We start from the raw sequence: 20,000 nt of genomic DNA on the forward strand, positions 1-20,000 counted from the left end.
CAAATGCCCCATAGGGACTGTATTCCTGCTCCTGTGTGTGTGTGTGTGTGTGTGTGTGTGTGTGTGTGTGTGTGTGTAATGAAAACAGCGCCGCTGTGTGGTTGTGCAGCAGCAGTGCAGCCTCTCTCATTAATTCAGAAGAATAATAATGTAAAATTTCCTTCGTTCGTTGCAGAATTCAAATTTTCGTAATGGCTTTTGCTCTTTTTGAAACATTTTTGAAACAGTCTTTAAACATGTGCAGGTTTTTCTTTCACAGATAAAGTCTAATCCCGTTCCTGTAAGTGCTGACCAGGAACATCGCCACCACCAGTGAATCCTCTGTGTTCATGTTTTAATTGTGTCCTGAGCCGCTCGCCTCGTCATCACCAGACGCACGTCGTGACGGGCTCAGAGGCTGGACGAACAAAGAGAGGTCAGAGGTCACAAGCAGGTCGTTTAAGAGTTCTGACCGTTTCAGATTTTCTCCACGTAATTCCCAGGGAATAAGCCCTCTTTCCCACGCATCCTGCCAGTCCACCAGCCAGACGGATCTAAAAACAAACAAACCAACAATCCAATGCATCATTTTTACATTAAAGTGTTTTACATCTAAGGGGCTTTTTACACCTGGTCACTTCATGTGTTTTCTGTGATCAGATAGCTATCCGATGGTAAAAAGACCAGGTCTAAATGCCCACAGAAACGTTTTGGAGACGGATATAAATCCGATGGTTCGAACCCCTTCAGGAGGTGGTCTGGGACACGTTTCAGATGAAACTGGACAGGTGTAAATGAATGTGGTTGTTCAAGCCACATATGTCAGCGCTATACTCCTCCCAAACGGAAGTACGTCACTCGCAGGTGACTCACGAGTCGTGCATCGCGCCAGAAACAAACAGTAAACGCTGTTTTTTGTAGCGTAACCGTCATAACGAGTTTTTTCGTCTTCTTTTTGATCGCATTCTGAAAACCACATACACCAAAGCGTGTTCCATTTCAATTCCCCCGGAAATGAGGTCAAATATATTTGCATTTTGGGCGGGAGTAGATGCAGCAAGAGAACGCTGAGACGCATTTATGTGGCCTGATGTAAATGGAACAGTTTTAACAAACCAGATAGCTATCGGATCAGAGAAAACACATGACATGACCGGGTGTAAAAAGGTCCTAAGCTTTGACAGAACTATTTGAAGAAAAAAGAACAAGAATGAAAGCTGAAAATGATGACATGGCCCCCACAGTCACCCGACCTGAACCCTATTGAGTTTGTATGGGACGAACTTGACCGAAGGGTTAAGGCCAGACGACCAGCCAGTGCCACTTATTTAGAATCCCTACTCGGTAGACTGCCTAGAATTTGTTCAGCAGTTATAGCTGCAAAAGGTGGCTGTATATTCATTCATTCATTCATTCATTTTCTACCGCTTATCCGAACTACCTCGGGTCACGGGGAGCCTGTGCCTATCTCAGGCGTCATCGGGCATCAAGGCAGGATACACCCTGGTCGGAGTGCCAACCCATCACAGGGCACACACACACAAACACACTCTCTTTCACTCACACACTCACACACTACGGACAATTTTCCAGAGATGCCAATCAACCTACCATGCATGTCTTTGGACCGGGGGAGGAAACCGGAGTTCCCGGAGGAAACCCCCGAGGCACAGGGAGAACATGCAAACTCCACACACACAAGGAGGAGGCGGGAATCAAACCCCCAACCCTGGAGGTGTGAGGCGAACGTGCTAACCACTAAGCCACCGTGCCCCCCGGCTGTATATTATTGGTAGAAATTCATATCCACTGAATGTAATGATATTATGTTGTTTCTTGTAAATAAAAAATGAAAATTTCACAGTGTCCAAAAACCTTTGACTGGTAGTGTGTATAGTATTATATCTAAAAGGGATACGTGTTAAAAAAAAAATTCTAATGGTTCGGAATGCAACATGTAACTGGATTAATAAATTATTATATTAATCTTTGTATTATTCTTTATAATAACCTATTGTTCTGTGTTTATGTTCTGTAAAGCTGCTTTGAGACGATGTCAGTTAAAAGCTCTGTACAAATAAATTTATACTGAATTGAATAAAATTAGACTGTTTTCACCACCAGAGAGCAGTATAGTCACACATCTGTAAGATATCATTTCTTGCTCGTTTGAGCCTATTATTCACCTTCTTTAAGGAGGTCTATGACATCACCGACGTCAAACGTGAGCTCATCCACGTCCTGACCGACGTACTGGTACACAGCACGACATCGAGGACCTTGCGGTCGTGGCGAAGCTTTGGGTCGGCTGCTGGGGGCCGGAGGAGGACGCTGGCTGACGCTCCTCCTTCGTTGCATTCTTGAAAAGGAGAAAATCAAATAAAAACGTTTAAAAAAAAATCGCAACAACAAAGTAGAGTTTGAGAAGAGAATCTAGTGATACATTCATGAGGGAAAAAAAGCTAAAAAGCATTTGTTTATGTTCTGTGTCACGTGTCGGCCCCGCCCTTGTTTATTCCTCACTGCCTTTGCACACCTGTTCCTCATGTGTTAATTGTCTTGTGTATTTAATCCTCGTTCTTGGTCTCGTCTCTTGTCGTGTCGTTTGTCATGTCTTTTGTTTATTTTATTAAATAAACCTGTTTATTTTTACGCTATCCTGCATTTGGGTCTGTTTTTATCCCCGCATCGCTGACAGAAGGATTCCGCCAGACTCAGACCCAGCAGGATAGCATCAGCCTGGACCGGCTTACTGTGGGAGCAGTATTTTTTTTTCTAGACTGTTTTTCCCCGTTTTTCCCTGGACTTTTGTTTTGTTTGTGTGACATCGCTCCGCATTTGTTCCCGTGGAGGACGCCACCTCACTTCCTGCCAGCGGAGGATGTCACAGCCCAGTTTTGCTTTGTTTTTTTTCGGTGCCCTGCGACATCACCACCACATGTTCCGGTGGGGGACGGTGCTTCACTTCCTGGTTTCCTGTGGAGGACCCCGCCCCACTTCCTGTCCACGGGGGTTATTGTAGGCCCGTATTTTGCTCAGTGGCATAGGATTTTTTCCCTCCCATTCTGGTTTTCGAGACGTGGGTCTGTCCGCGGTGTGTCGGGGGTTGTTCTGGGCCCTTCTGCTCGGCTGTGGACGTCGCTCGGCCCTTCTGCTCGGCTGTGGACGTCGCTCGGCCCTTCTGCTCGGCTGTGGACGTCGCTCGGCCCTCTCTGGCTGCCTTGCTCCCCCCACCTGCCTTGCCGTGTGCCTTGCTCCCCCCAGCTGCCTCGCCATGTGCCTTGCTGCCCCCTTCTGGATCTCGCCGGGATCCTTCTGGATCTCGCCGGGATCGTGGTCCCCTTGGATATGGTATTGGTGCCCGGACTTTGGCCATGTGCGTTTGTTTATGTTTCGTGTCACGTGTCTGCCCCGCCCTTGTCTCTTCCTCACCGCCTCTGCACACCTGTTCCTCATGTGTTAATTGTCTTGTGTATTTAACCGTGCCGTGTTGCCTATGGCAGCGCGGAATGCTTGTGCTTTTTTAGTTAATAAATCCGGTTTATTTTAGCTATCCTGCATTTGGGTCTGTTTTTACCCTGCATCGCTGACAATGTGTGTGTGTGTTTCTCTCTTACCCAGACATGCCCTGCTCAGGTACATTGAGGAAGTCCAGGTTAGATGTCTGTGTTTGTGGAGCTGCGTTTCCTTTCCTGGTTTTCTGAGAGCCCAGTTTGGGCAGTGCGGCGTTGGGCGGCCGGTTCCACTTATCCGGTGTGGAGTAGGTCTGCTCCTGCGGCCGAGCGTTTCCACGAGAGAACTGCGCCGCCCCGTTCTGGAAACCTGTCATTAAAAACAAACACAAGTGGACTTTTTATTTCCCCCCGCTGCCCCATGCTCGCTCTATGACCATTTTAATTTTAGGAGGAAGAGGAGGAGGAGTGTACAGAATGCTAAAAACAAGGTTGCCAGATTGGGCTAGTTTAAAAAGTGTATGAGGACTTTTGGAATCATCTTGTATTACAATAATATGTTGTAAAAAACACTTACTTTCTATTTTTGTGAGGAATAAAATGCTGATTGTGTTCTGTTGTAGGAAAATAATGAGCCCCGGGGTGGCGCAAAGCATCCCAGCACAAAGCAGGGTAACTTATATATCGCACAAAGATTAATTTCCTGAAGTGGTTTATTTCTCTTCTACCAACATGATTGATGTGTCTCACTTTTTATTAGTCTGTAGTTACATTTCATGTTGTGAGACAAGCTAGTATCGGTTACTGCAGCTATAAAGAGTCATTAAATAATCTCCAACTTGACAACTGCAATTATTACAGTATATTAGCGGGTTACTATGGAAACAATAACTTTTTGAATGAGTGTATTATTTAACACACCTCTTCTGGGGGCTTGTTTCCCTCCTTGATTCGGCTGCATGCTTTTTCTAGTCGGTTCTGCAAGGAGAGATTAACATTCTTCAGAGATTTTGTATACGTACAGACCACCATACAGAAGCAGTCTAACACCGTGCCACTCACTCGCAGTCTTGGGTAGTCCGTCTCCTATGCTGATATTGAGAGTTTTCCCCGCAGGTTTGAGCTGAGGCACGTCTCCTTGTCCTCGAGAAAACACCAGGATGCGGTTTCCTCCTCCTCCCCATCCCTCCTTCTTCACGTGAAACTCCAGCCTGTGCAGATTACACTCACTCACTCACTCATTTTCTACCGCTTATCCGAACTACCTCGGGTCACTGTGCCTATCTCAGGCGTCATCGGGCATCAAGGCAGGATACACCCTGGACGGAGTGCCAACCCATCACAGGGCACACACACACTCATTCACTCACACAATCACACACTACGGACAATTTTCCAGAGATACCAATCAACCTACCATGCATGTCTTTGGACCGGGGGAGGAAACCAGAGTACCCGGAGGAAACCCCCCAGGCACGGGGAGAACATGCAAACTCCACACACACAAGGTGGAGGCAGGAATCGAACCCCCAACCCTGGAGGTGTGAAGCGAACGTGCTAACCACTAATCCACCGTGTCCCCTGCAGATTACACACTCGGCTTAAATGCGTTCAACAGCATTAACGATATGCACAGGCAACACGAGGAGGCTGCTCGAGCTGCTTGACGGTATACAGAAACAGTTCACGACCGGATGTCACATGACCCTGGAGTCATAAGACTGCAACGTTATCAAGCGTGCCATAACGTATTGCATTGTACTGTAGAAATGTAGTGTTTCTAATACAGCCAGTATTCCGTCCGAGCTGCTTTTCAGGAGAAAGGTGTGAAGGCTAAGAAAAGTTCTGTTGTCTGGCTGAGCTAGCCATAATCTTACAAAGACGAAACTGCAAGACTCAATTAAAAACAACAACAAAGCATCTTTGTAAAATTTAGAATTATTACAGAATTATTACGTGTCCGGAAACACGTTTTAAATATTACATACTGCACCAAGTAGAACAACTTCTTCATCAAGCAGTGTATGAGGATTCAAGGGGAAAACTGGAAAACTCTGTGTGTGTGTGTGTGTGTGTGTGTGTGTGTGTGTGTGTGTGTGTACCTGTCATTAAAGGACAGTGTAAGTTTGTTCTTGGTCTGCTCCTCATAGCGCTTACTCAGCAAGCTCAGAAACTCGGTCTTAAACAAGGACTCCAGCAGGCTGTCGTACTGAGCCTCGTGCAGGATGAAGAAGTCGTCCTGCCTCGTGCTGGAGCAAAGACAGACAAGAGAAAGATCAAAGTGAAAGATCACAAGAAAAGACGTGGATGTGAATAAAAAATTGAGTCTATGATATGAGTGAAAGATTAATAAAAAAATATATATTTTCCTACACACGTACAGTATGTAAATATGTGTGTGTGTGTAAATAAGTGTATATATATATCTGTGTGCGTATTTATATATTTAAATATGTACAGTGGTGTGAAAAAGTTTTTGCCTCCTTCCTGATTTTTTATTTTCTTTGCATGTTTTTCACACTTTAAAGTTTCAGATCATCATTCATTCATTCATTCATCTTCTACCGCTTATCCGAACTACCTCGGGTCACGGGGAGCGTCAGGCGTTATTGGGCATCAAGGCAGGATACACCCTGGACGGAGTGCCAACCCATCGCAGGGCACACACACACACTCTCATTCACTCACGCAATCACACACTACGGACAATTTTCCAGAGATGCCAATCAACCTACCATGCATGTCTTTGGACCGGGGGAGGAAACCGGAGTACCCGGAGGAAACCCCCGAGGCACGGGGAGAACATGCAAACTCCACACACAAAAGGCGGAGGCGGGAATCGAACCCCCAACCCTGGAGGTGTGATGTGAACGTGCTAACCACTATGCCACCGTGCCCCCCTTCAGATCATCAAACAAATTTAAATATTAGACAAAGATAACACAAGTGAACACGACATGCAGTTTACAATGAACGTTTTTATTATTAAGTGTGAAAAAGTGTTTGCCCCCCAAACCTAAACTTTTTGGGCCGTCTTTAGCAGCAAGAACTGCAATCAACATTTGTGATAATTTGCAATGAGTCTGTTACAGTCATGTGGAGGAATTTTGGTCCACTCATCTTTACAGAATTGTTGTAATTCAGGTACATTGGAGGGTTTTGGAGCATGAACCGTCTTTTTAAGGTCGCATCTCAATAGGATTCAGGTCAGGACTTTGACTGGGCCACTCCAAAGTCTTCGTTTTGTTTTTCTTCAACCATTCAGAGGTGGACTTGCTGGTGTGTTTTGGATCATTGTCATGCTGCAGAACCCAAGTTCGCTTCAGCTTTAGCAGTTTTCGTCTTGGAACTCTGCCATGTAGGCCATTTTTGCCCAGTCTCTTTCTTATGGTGGAGTCATGAACACTGACCCTAACTGAGGCAAGTGTTCTCCATTTGTGAATAACAGCTCTCACTGGTTCGATGGAGTCCCAAAGCACACACACACTCTCATTCACTCACTCACTCACACAAATTTTCCAGAGAAGCCAATCAACCTACCATGCATGTCTTTGGACCGGGGGAGGAAACCAGAGTACCCGGAGGAAACCCCCGAGGCACGGGGAGAACATGCAAACTCCACATACACAAGGTGGAGGCGGGAATCGAACCCCCAACCCTGGAGGTGTGAGGGCTTTGAAAATGGCTTTATAACCTTTTCCAGACTGATAGATCTCAATAACTTTCTCTCATTTGTTCCTGAATTTCTTTGGATCTCGGCCTGACGTGTAGCTTTTGAGGATCTTTTGGTCTACTTCACTTTGTCAGTTATTTAAATGATTTCTTGATTGTGAACATGTGTGGCAGTAATCAGGCCTGGGTGTGGCTAGAGAAATTAAACCCGGGTGCGATAAACCACAGTTATGTTATGTTTTTTCATGGGGGGCAAACACTTTTTCACACAGGGCCATTACGGTTTGGATTTTGTTTTCCCTTAATAATAAAAACCTTTAATTAAAAACTGCATGTCGTGTTCACTTGTGTTATCTTTGACTAATATTTAAATTTGTTTGATGATCTGAAACATTAAAGTGTGACAAACATGCAAAAAAAACCAAAAAAATTCAGGAAGGGGGCCAACACTTTTTCACACCACTGTATGAATGTGTGTATATATATTTGTGTGCATATATATATATATATATATATATATATATATATATATATATATATATATATATATATAAAAATATATATATATATATAAATAATACACACAGTATGTGTGTGTGTGTGTGTGTGTGAACAACAAGATAATATATATATATCGTCGCTGTCAGGCGGAAACCTCGTATGTCAATTTCATATTTTTTCACATATCGATGCTATTGGTCAGTCCCCACATGGGTCTGTTATTTTTACAAGTTATTAACCAATCTAAAGTCTTGAAAATAGCTTGAGCGCAAATCTCATAACTCCATTGGACACTTCAACTGTCCACCTCTTCCTCACACCGCGGGAAAGCTTCACGGCATATTTCTCCACAAGAAGAGTCGCAACGAACGAATCAACACGTCTTCTGAGGTAAATGTCTTCAAAACACTGGGCTCAAAGAAAAAAAAATCTTGACCCCCGCTAGTTCTGGTGCTCGTCTGAGGACAGGAATTTAGCGCAAGACAATCCACTGCAACGCGGACTAAACCCTGTGCACTGCAGATAAGGTACGGCGTTTTTTTAATTTCCTGAAAAATAACGGTTTTGGAGATACGAGGATTCCGCCTGACAGCGACGAGATAGATATATACACACGTGGACAAAATTGTTGGTACCCTTCGGTCAATGAAAGAAAAACTCACAATGGTAACAGAAAAAACTTTAATCTGACAAAAGTAATAATAAATAAAAATTCTATGAAATGTTAACCAATGAAAGTCAGACACTGCTTTTCAACAATGCTTCAACGGAATTATTTAAAAAAATAAACTCATAATAATAATATAATAATAACCTTTATTTTCTATAGCGCCTTTAAAAGAACATCTCAAAGTGCTTTACAAAAGCAAAATAAAATCAACAAAATTACACACATAATATAATGATTAAAATTAAAGCAACAAAAATAGACAATAAAATAAGCACTATGTAAAATTACAATTAGACAAATTAAAAGCTACCCTAAAAAAATAAGTTTTAAGCAGAGATTTAAAAGTGCCAAGAGATGTTGCTTGCCTTATCTCAGTTGGTAGTGAATTCCACAGTTTTGGAGCTAGTGAAGAGAAGGCCCTATCTCCCATCGATTTTAAACGAGTTAAAGGAACAGTTAAAAGACCAGTTTCAGAAGAACGAAGAGTGCGAGATGGAATATAAGGAATTAAAAGATCAGCCAAATATTGAGGAGCTAACCCGTGTAAGGCCTTGTACGTATCAGAATCTTAAAATCAACCCTAAACCTAACGGGGAGCCAATGCAAGGACTCCAAAACGGGAGTAATGTGATCTTTTAACTTTGTTCTAGTAAGTATTCTCGCCGCCGAATTTTGCACTACCTGTAATTTATTTAAGGTAGCTTTAGACACCACAGCCAACAAGGCATTGCAGTAATCGATACGGGAAAACACAAAAGTGTTGATTAGTCTCTCAGCAACAGAAAATGACAGAATTGGACGTAATCTGGCAATATTTCAGAGATGGAAGAACGAAGTTTTAACCGTATTTTGGATATGTGGCTCAAACGTTAAATTGGCATCAAAAATTACCCCTAGATTCCTCAATTTTGTTTGAAACTCCACATTTGAACCATCAAGAGTTAGCTTGACTGACCCAGCTTTGCGTAGTTGGTGGGGTGAGCCAACAAGCATAATTTCAGTCTTTTCACTGTTAAGACAAAGAAAATTGTCTGTCATCCATTCTTTCATCTTAGAAATACATTCAGAAAGGAAATCAACAGGCACAGTTTCATTAGGTTTAAAATGAATATAGATCTGCGCATCATCTGCGTAAAAATGAAATTTTAGACCAAGTGATCTCAAAAGCTGGCCAAGAGGAAAAACATAAATATTAAAAAGCAGAGGGCCCAAGATTGATCCCTGAGGGACCCCGGATTGAACAACATTAACCTCCGATCTAAATCCACCCATGGCAACAAACTGCTTCTGATCTTTGAAGTAGGACTTAAACCAATTTAAAACAAAAAAGTATCAGAGACACCAAAAAAGTTTCAAGACGAGAAATTAAAACTGAATGATCAACAGTGTCAAATGCGGCACGGAGATCAAGAAGGATCAAAAGACAGAAAGACAGCCAGCGTCTGAGGCAGTTAACAAGTCATTTGTAACCCTGACCAGGGCGGTTTCTGTACTATGGAATTTACGAAAGCCTGATTGCAAAGGCTCAAAGAGATTGTTCTCAGTTAAATGAGAAATTAACTGAGTAGCAACAACTCGCTCCAAAAGTTTAGTAAGAAAAGAGAGATTAGATATAGGACGGAAATTAGCAAGGTTCTCATAGTCTATATTTGTCTTTTTAGGTACCGGGGTGATCGCAGCCATTTTAAAAGCTGTTGGGACAACCCCAGTACACAGAGAGTCATTTATAATGCTCAAAACAATGGGGCCCAGAGAAGTAAAACATGACTGAAACAAACCAGTGGGTATGGGATCAAGTAAAGAAGTGGCTGCTTTCATTTTAGAAACCTCTACAGAAAGACAATGCGTGTCAAGTGTAGAAAATGTTGAAAACATAGAACCAGAATAACAAGGAGTAAAAACAACAGAAGAAGACAATGAAGAAGAAGCACAAAAACCTCTATGAACATTATCGACCTTTGTGCCAAAGAAATGCAGGAACTTATTACAGAGATGATCAGAAGCAGTGACATGAGAGACAGTTTTATGATTTAGCAATTTGTTAAGAGAATTGAAAAGTTGTCTTGAATTTCCTTGATTGTCGTTAATCATGTTAGAAAAATAATCAGATCTGGCAGAAACAATACCAGCCTTATATTCTTGTAGGCAGTCTTTCCAAATTTGATGATGTACAGTCAGACCTGAGAGACGCCACCTACGCTCCATTTTACGGCAAGATGTCTTCATCATACGCAAATCTTCATTATACCAAGGAGCAGGACGTACAAATGAAACAGAGCGCGACTTTAGAGGAGCAAATAAGTCCAGACCAGATAAGAGAGCAGAATTTAACATGGAGACCCTTGTCTCTAGAGAATCAGATGGAGAGAAACTACTTAGTGAAGAGTCGATGAAAACAGAAAAGTCCGAAGGGTCAATTGACCTCCATTTCCGGTATGTCAAGATACGAGAGGAGGCAGTGTTGGCAGCAGGTATGTACATATCAAAAAAGACTGCCAGATGATCAGACAACCCTAAGTCAATAGTGGACAACTGAGACACAAAAGATCCATTAGATATCACAAGGTCTAAAATATGTCCTTTGTTATGTGTCGTACAGTCAACATACTGATACAATCCAAAGCACTCCAGCAAAGCCAAGAAATCCTTTGTTAAAGCAGACTCCTTTTTGTCCATCTGGATATTAAAATCCCCCAAAAAAAGAGTTCTCTCAAATTTGAGGCACAGATATGACAGCAGATCCGCAAACTCCGATAAGAAGTCTTTGTTTGCTTTAGGAGGCCGGTAGACTGTAGCTATAGCAGTTGAGTGACACTCGGAAACTGACAAAACGAGACATTCAAATGAAGAAAACAGAGGAACTGTTACGGGTCTTAATTTGTATTGCTGGTTGTACAATACAATAATGCCACCACCTCTACCAGTGGATCGCGGGAGATCGAATAACCCGTAGCCAGCAGGAGTAAGTTCATTAAAGAGAAGACCGTCCGATTGTTTGTGCCATGTTTCGTCTAGACTTAAAAAGTCGAGTTTTTCTTCCAGAATGGTGTCAGATATAGTCACAGCTTTGTTGTTGACAGAGCGAGCATTAAAAAAAACGCTGACTTCAACAGGCTCGGGGATTTTGAAAACACTCGTGTACGCTCTTTATATGAGAGCACAGACAAATTGTTATAGTTAATCCCAGCAGGGTTATACACCAACCTGTGGGGTTTTCGAAGAAATGTAGGATAGGAAACAGCATCAGATGATGAACAAGTAAAACTGCGCCTTGAAGAGCGATGTAAGTAGCGCTTATGCCGGAGTATACCAGCATCGCCACAGTTAGCGTAGGTATCATGTGCCAGATAATAATTCCGTTTCAAGTTCAACAGTTGGCGAGCAGTGTACCTCAGTGCCATGCAGCAGGAATCCACACCAACAGCAGACCCGCAGAAGTGTAAATCCTGAGCAGGGCAACAGGAGAGTTGGTTCCAGCGGCAGACGTTCAGAATCAGGGATAAAAAACTGACGAGTAAAACGTAATCCCACATCGCAGTACAATAAAACGAAATATTGTTCACTCTTCCGATGCTCCAAAACTGTTGTCTGATAATTCAAACAAACAAACAAAGCGGGAGAAAGGAGCGGCAGCCAACACGCGCCAGCGTTCCCCTTGCCCTTCCCCTTCATGGAACAGGCCTGGACAAAAATGATGGTACCCTTAGTAAAGACTGAAAATAATGTCACCAAAGGGACATGTTAATTTAAGGTGTCCACTAATTAGCATCACAGGTGTCTACAATCTTGTAATCAGTCAGTGGGCCTATATATAGGGCTCCAGGTAGTCACTGTGATGTCTGGTGACATGGTGTGTATCACACTCAACATGGACCAGAGGAAGCGAAGGAAAGAGTTGTCTCAGGAGATTAGAAAGAAAATTATAGACAAGCATGATAAAGGTAAAGGCTATAAGACCATCTCCAAGCAGCTAGATGTTCCTGTGACTACAGTTGCACATATAATTCAGAAATTTAAGATCCATGGGACTGTAGCCAACCTCCCTGGACGTGGCCGCAGGAGGAAAATCGATGACAAATCAAAGAGACTGATAATCCGAATGGTGCAGAAGTGTCATTGACAGTTACAGGAATCGTCTGATTGCAGCGATTGCCTCAAAAGCTTGTGCAACAAAATATTAAGTTAGGGGTACCATCATTTTTGTCTAGGCCTGTTCTATGAGTTTTTTTTTTTTTTTTTTTAAATAATTCCATTGAAGCATGGTTGAAAAGCAGTGTCTGACTTTCATTGGTTAACATTCATAGAATTTTTATTTATTATAACTACTTTTGTCAGATTAAAGTTTTTTCTGTTACCATTGTGAGTTTTTCTTTCATTGAGTGTGGGTGTGGGTGTGGGTGTGGGTGGACATTGTTGTTGATATTTTCACTTCCTGATTAATCTTGTTCACACAATGTGCACATACTGATAAAAACCTTTAAACCCATGCCCTGATCGAGAGCCCACTAGCATGCTGTGGTTCTGGTGGTCACAAAGCTCTTTGCAGAAATGAGTCAACGCTGTGTACCGAAACACAGGAAGTTCCTAACCTCAGTGAAACGGAGCGTATTGCCCCAATGTCGAGTTTTCTCTTCAGCACTTCTTTGATCTGGCCTTTCTCAGGACCCTTTTTGACCTTCTCACGCCCGATCAGGTAGATACCCTTAGGTGTCAGGATCAAATCTCTTTTAATTGACTGGAAAAAAACAACAGAAAATGATTGTACATAAATATGACAGAAACATTATTTTCATAAATAATTGATACTGCTTTCATATTTATCCCAAGGCTCCAGTGATAAATAATCATAGCTGCGTATATTATACAGCAGTGTCACAAAAGTAAGAGTATAAAACATTATAAAAGCAGTGTTTTAGATAAATAATCAACAATAATCAAGTGCAGTTACTATATAACCACTCAGAACGCTGAGAATGTCCTAATACACCCTGAATGTGTACAAACAAACAAAAATATCATGTCATAAGATACCAATCAATTTAATAGCCTCTGATCAAACCTTTGATCAAAATCTGCCGTGAGATTTATCGTTAATCGCCAAACGATTATATAATAATAATTTATTCTGATTGTCTTATTATTTCAGTCATTGCCCCTAGTTCCAGCTGAGTATTAGACCTTACTTTAAACCTGCGGTCGTATTTGTTCACAGAGTCCGCAAAATCGACTCGCTCTCGCTTGGCAAGGAACTGGCGCAGTTCAGGCCTCTCCTCCATGCCCAGGTAATCGCCAACAAAGTTCCTGTTAATGCTGTTCCTGCGTCGCTCCTTCGAGTTATAGAGAATATCCGAAGCTAGGAACAGAAAGAGAGAGAGAAATAAGAGATCCTGTTGATATCACCATGCAGAGGCAGAGGAAGTGACATAATCCCATTTATTATTAAAAATAAAAATTTTCTTTACTTCGGTTTCTTTCCGTGAATCCTTGACGGAAAGAAACCGAAGTAAAGAAAATTTTTATTTTTAATAATGTTTCACAGGAAAGTAAAACATTGACACTATAAATGTCATATGTATTGTCTATTAGCATTCTGCTAGTTTGTTTTGTCACATTTAGCTATTAGCATTCTGCTAGTTTGTTTTGTCACATTTAGCTATTAGCATTCTGCTAGTTTGTTTTGTCACATCTAGCTTTTAGCATTCTGCTAGTTTGTTTTGTCACATTTAGCTATTATCTATCTGCTAGTTTGTTTTGTCACATTTAGCGATTATCTATCTGCTAGTTTGTTTTGTCACATCTAGCTTTTAGCATTCTGCTAGTTTGTTTTGTCACATTTAGCGATTATCTATCTGCTAGTTTGTTTTGTCACATTTAGCTATTATCTATCTGCTAGTTTGTTTTGTCACATTTAGCGATTATCTATCTGCTAGTTTGTTTTGTCACATCTAGGCTATTGGCATTCTGCTGGCTTGTTTTGTCACATTTAGCTATTAGCATTCTGCTAGTATGTTTTGTCACATCTAACTTTTAGCATTCTGCTAGTTTGTTTTGACACATCTAGTTATTAGCATTCTGCAAGTTAGTTTTGTCACATTTAGCTATTAGCATTCCCCTATTTTGTTTAGTCACATCTAGCTATTAGAATTCTGTTAGTTTGTGTTGTCTTTCCGCTGGTGATTGTATATATAACATACAACCATACAATACAATATATAAGATACAACCAATCACAGTCTTTAAAAGAATGTCATAATTAGTAACAGGTTTAGCCCCGCCTCCTTTCTAAGAACTTCAGAGTTGCTCTGAGATCGGCCCTGAATCACTCTTAAGAAATGATACACAGTTAGATATTTTTAGCTCTCTGAGATCATTCTTGAACCATTGGCTATTTTTATGATGAATTTGCTCATGTTTTGTCCTTTAAGATCTTCTTCTTTCCTGTAAAACACTTTTACTTGCAGAATATATCATTATGATCAGCATTAGATGTAAATTATATTTTTTTTCACACGTATGACTCAACTCACAAACTACATCATTATAACTGTTGAGTCAATTCAGGCCTGATAAACCGGAAAAGCTGTGAGCTTCAGAGCTGACTGACCCCCTCAGGTTTACATGCTGCAAGTCTGCAAAATGCAAAAGTCATCTGCATTCTGTTACAGAGGAAGTATGCACGGTTTCATTGGTTATCACTTGTATATATCTATATGAGCGTATTTGTGCAAACTGCACCTTTAATTGTGAAATAGACCTAAAGAGACACTTCAGCCTCCTGTATCAGTTTTGATGGTTTAGGATGTATTAAAGCTAGCATACCCTCCTCTCTCATCTGCTCGTACTTCCTCCTGGCGATGTACTTCCTCCAGGCTTTCTGGATGGTTCTGGCGAACGTGTCGAACTTCCTCTCCCGCATCTCTTCCAGGAGAAATAGCTGAACGACAAAGAATGAGAGAGAGAGAGAGAGAGAGAGAGAGAGAGAGAGGTAGAGTATTGCATGAAGCAGCTGTAGAGTAGTGAAACCTTGTCTATGTTACAGCTCACTCACTCATTCATTCATCTTCTACCGCTTATCCGAACTACCTCGGGTCACGGGGAGCCTGTGCCTATCTCAGGCGTCATCGGGCATCAAGGCAGGATACACCCTGGACGGAGTGCCAACCCATCGCAGGGCACACACACACACTCTCATTCACTCACGCAATCACACACTACGGACAATTTTCCAGAGATGCCAATCAACCTACCATGCATGTCTTTGGACCGGGTGAGGAAACCGGAGGCACGGGGAGAACATGCAAACTCCACACACACAAGGCGGAGGCGGGAATCGAACCCCCAACCCTGGAGGTGTGAGGCGAACATGCTAACCACTAAGCCACCGTGACCCCCCATGTTATAGCTCAAAATACAAAAATCACAATATGATGCACTGGATTTAGTTCTATCTAAAATAGTGAGTATAAATAATAAAATGAACAAACTCTAAGAAATTAGGCAACAAACATATCCATCCTCCCTTCAGCGATCACGTAACCAAGTGAATATTTTGTGATAAAATGAAATAAAATGTAAAATGCCACATTCGTACCGACTCTGGGTTTTTGACAAAGATCTTAGTGCGTCCCAGCTGGTACTGATCGTTGTCCATATTTACGGAGCGCAGCAGATGCAGGACACCCTGCTGTTCGCCTCCATGCCATTGCGGGAATGTCTCCAGGGTCAGGATGGCGTACCTGACACACACACACACACACCTGCTGTTAATACACCTGAATATACACCTGAACGTGCAGCACTCCTCCTACACCACACATCCTACTGTAGGTGTAAATATTGTTTAATATTTTACCTGATTTTGTTTCATGTATTTATTTGTATGTATTGTATTTATTATATCGTGTTCATTTGTAGTCAATTGCCTGTTAGTGTTTCTGTATCTCGTTCTTATACAGTGCTTCATTTGGCTGCTGGAACGATACAACGATCCTCTCAGACTGTTTACTGCTTAAAAAGTGTTATACGATATTACATTACATTAATAACTCACCTCTGTAGAAATTTCTGGAAAACTCGGCGGTAAGCGAAGCCGGCTCTCCGCACACGGATGTTCTCACGCAGACCCAAATACTCCACCTGATGCTTCACCCTGAAGATGACAGTCAATATGAGTTCCAAATGAGACAAACTACAGGACGGGAGGCGGAGACAGGATCAAAACTAATACGAACATACGGTGCTTGTCGCCACGGGAACGGCGACATCAATAGGGGGGATTGTTAGCATGGGCAAATTGTTGGATGAGATATAAGGACTAAATGTCTTATGGGTGTGTCTTAGAACTAAGTGAGTGTGTTGTTAAATTTTTCGTGCATGATTTGCGCGAAGTGGCCATTTCAGCTGAAGGTAATACGGAGTTTAATAATAATTTAATGAGTCAGTGGTTTGACGGTTATCACTGAGCAGCAATTAATGCACACGTATTGCACAGACGCTAAGGTACTTAATCTAATCCAGCAGTGACGTATATTCGAGAGTTAAAAGGCTCATAACACATTCCATCCAGAAACTGTACCAGCTCCGATCGACTTCAGTGCGATGAAGATTCTGGACCTGAGATGAGGCCGACTCAGCGAATCCTGAGGCATCTAGAGATCTATCAGCTACAGTTAGACTCTACACTACACTAAAAAGATGTGAACTCCATGTGATCGTTTGCATCTATACAACATTTGTTTGACTGTATATTTATAATCACACCCCCAGTGTCACCCATATGAGGATGAAGTTCCCCTTTGAGTCTGGTTCCTCTCAAGGTTCCTTCCTTTACCATCTAAGGGAGTTTTTCCTTGCCACAGTCACCTGAGTCACCTCAGACTTGCTCATTGGGGATAAATACATACACATTGTGAACTAAATCCATCTAATATTAATCTTGAATTTTGCATTCTATTAATCTTTATATTATTCTTTATATTAACCTTTTGTTCTATGTTTATGTTCTGTAAAGCTGCTCTGAGACAACGTCCATTGTAAAAAGCGCTATACAAATAAACTTGAATTGATTTGAATATAACACACTTTAGTAGTTTATTGTTATATTGTAAATAGTTATATAACTTGGTGTAAGAGAAATAAAACTTATCCATGATAAACTCCACTACAGAACTTCAGAGACTCACCGGCTCTCCTCCCAGTCTTTGGACCTCTTGGTCTCGTTGGGTTTGATGCAGCGGATATAGTGTGGTGTGCATTTCATCAGCGTGTCCACCAGCTCGTTAGCCTGCCTCTGTGGACCAGAGTGTTACCATGACAACCTGCTTTCAAACAACTCCCAACAAAAGCGCAGAGATTCATCTCGATCAGAATCGAGAACTCGCTGGACACCAGCGTGATGAACCAATGTTCAGACGCAGTCAGCAGTGTGTGTGTTGATGAATTTGTAGTACAGAACATTGGATTAGAAATTAAATGCTGGTTATGAAGTAATTATGTTCTGACCTTTTTTAACTGATCGGAATTACAGTTTTCACATTGGAGAAGCTGAAATTGGCCAAAATTCCCATTAAAATTCCCATTTGGTCTTTTATAACTCCTAAAACCTACAAACTACATTCACCAAACTCAGCTGTTCACCTGTTCTGTCTGATCAAGCTATCAATAAAACACACACACACACTCACACACACACACACCTCATACACACACACTCACACACAAACACACACACACACATACACACAACTCATACACACACACTTACTCACACACAAACACACACACACAAATACACACACACACACACACACAACTCATACACACACACTTACTAACACACAAACACACACTCACACACATACACACACACACAAACACACTTACTCACACACAAACACACACACACACTCAACTCATACACACACACACACACTCACTCACACACACACACAACTCATACACACAAACACACACTTACTCACACACAAACACACACGCACACATACACACACACACAACTCATACACACACACACACAGTCTCTTTCTCTCTCTCCATAGATCTCCATCAATCTATAAGTATGACGTGAACACCTCTCTGTCTCTCTCTCTCTCTCTCTCTCTCTCTCTCTCTCTCTCTCTCTGTCTTTTCATAGTCTGCCCTTTTTCTCCTCCCCTATCTTTTTCTTTTTCTGCCCCTTTTCTCTCCTATCTCCTTCAGTCTTTCTTTTTGTCTCTCTGTCCATTTCTCTCCTCCTTTCTTTCTTTCTTTCTTTCTTTCTTTCTTTCTTTCTTTCTTTCTTTCTTTCTTTCTTTCTTTCATTCATGAATATTCATCCACTGCTTTTCAAGTTTCCAGTAAATCTGGTATTGTGACCAAACAATCTTCTTTCCTTTTTCTTTTTAATGAGTTAAGTCTTGATCTTACTTTAATTTTGGAGCTCGCTGTGGTCGGTCTGCCTTTTTTGTCAGTGTTGATGTTTTCAGGAAACAGGCTACGGATGAAGTGACTGCGAAGACGGACAACTCGTGTGAGCCTTACGTTTAGGATTTACACCTCAGTTCCAACATCACTTCTAATAAAGGTCTGTATACTTACTGTTCACTGGTCTGCATCAGCGCGATCAGGTCGGTGAAAAGCACATCTCTGTTTCTCTCACAGAAACCGTTTACATCGTACGACACCTGATTTAGTGACAAGAGAGAAATATTTGGGGAATTTAGAGAACATTTTGTAAAATCCAAACAGGAACTTCTTGTCTAATTTACAGGAAGTGTGTGATACATTACAACTGATATAAATAGTAGAAGTAATAAAATTATATTAAATAAGCGAAATCAAAAATTTAGCACAACATGGGCATGTCATATATCAAAACGCTCAGCACGATGAGGGGAACTGACGTCACGTCTAGCCCCGCCCCCAAAATTAGCGAAATCAAAAAGTTAGCACAACATGGGCATGTGACATATCAACACACTCAGCACGATGAGGGGAACTTGCCACGTGCAAGCACATTCACATTTTCTTCAGGAAATGTCCGTTCTAGTTTTACATACTTCTAGTATAGCGGGTAAAATAAGTATTGAACACGTCACCATTTTTCTCAGTAAATTTATTTCTAAAGGCGCTATTGACATGAAATTTTCACCAGATGTTGGTAACAACCCATTCAATCCACACATGCAGAAGAAATCAAACCATGGATGTCCGTAAATTAAGTTATGTTTAATAATGTTAAATGAAACAGGGTAAAAGTATTGAACACATGAAGAAAGGGAGGTGCAAAAAGGCATGGAAAGCCAAGACAATCAGTAATTAGAAAGCAATCCTGCCCCTTGTCAATGCAAATTAATATCAGTTGCTTCTGTCCAAACTGATGGCCTATAAAAAGGTCTCGTTATCGAGGTATCACACAAGAAACATCTCATGATGGGTAAAAGCAAAGAACTCTCTCAAGACCTTCGCAACCTTATTATTGCAAAACATTCTGATGGCATTGGTTACAAAAGGATTTCAAAACTTCTGTATGTTCCAGTGAGCACTGTCGGGACCATAATCCGTAAGTGGAAGGAACATCATTTCACCATAAACAGGCCAAGACCATGTGCTCCTCGCAAGCTTTCTTACAGAGAAGTGAAACAAATTATCAGAAGTGTTGTCCAAGAGCCAAGGATCACTTGTGGGCTGCTTGAGAAAGACCTGGAATCAGCAGATACAGTTGTTTC

The 20,000-nt window shown here is 41.6% G+C and overlaps 1 protein-coding gene across 1 annotated transcript in view; it reads right to left on the reverse strand.

The window, feature by feature from the left end:
• Positions 1-98: 98 nt before the first annotated feature.
• myo1f (myosin IF) overlaps positions 99-20,000 on the reverse strand; it is a 44,175-nt gene continuing 24,273 nt past the window's right edge. Inside the window, exons 15-28 of the mRNA XM_060880667.1 lie at positions 18,871-18,956; positions 18,700-18,781; positions 17,457-17,563; positions 16,325-16,423; positions 15,866-16,010; positions 15,094-15,208; positions 13,458-13,627; positions 12,864-13,009; positions 5,534-5,680; positions 4,494-4,642; positions 4,353-4,409; positions 3,597-3,801; positions 2,166-2,338; positions 99-533 (exon numbers count right to left, since the gene is read on the reverse strand). Coding sequence (XP_060736650.1) covers positions 457-533; positions 2,166-2,338; positions 3,597-3,801; positions 4,353-4,409; positions 4,494-4,642; positions 5,534-5,680; positions 12,864-13,009; positions 13,458-13,627; positions 15,094-15,208; positions 15,866-16,010; positions 16,325-16,423; positions 17,457-17,563; positions 18,700-18,781; positions 18,871-18,956 — 1,758 coding nt within the window. The 3' untranslated portion in view covers positions 99-456. The remainder of the gene's footprint in view (positions 534-2,165; positions 2,339-3,596; positions 3,802-4,352; positions 4,410-4,493; positions 4,643-5,533; positions 5,681-12,863; positions 13,010-13,457; positions 13,628-15,093; positions 15,209-15,865; positions 16,011-16,324; positions 16,424-17,456; positions 17,564-18,699; positions 18,782-18,870; positions 18,957-20,000) is intronic.

Source organism: Tachysurus vachellii, chromosome 11 (genome assembly GCF_030014155.1).
Source record: "Tachysurus vachellii isolate PV-2020 chromosome 11, HZAU_Pvac_v1, whole genome shotgun sequence".
NCBI lineage: Eukaryota > Metazoa > Chordata > Actinopteri > Siluriformes > Bagridae > Tachysurus > Tachysurus vachellii.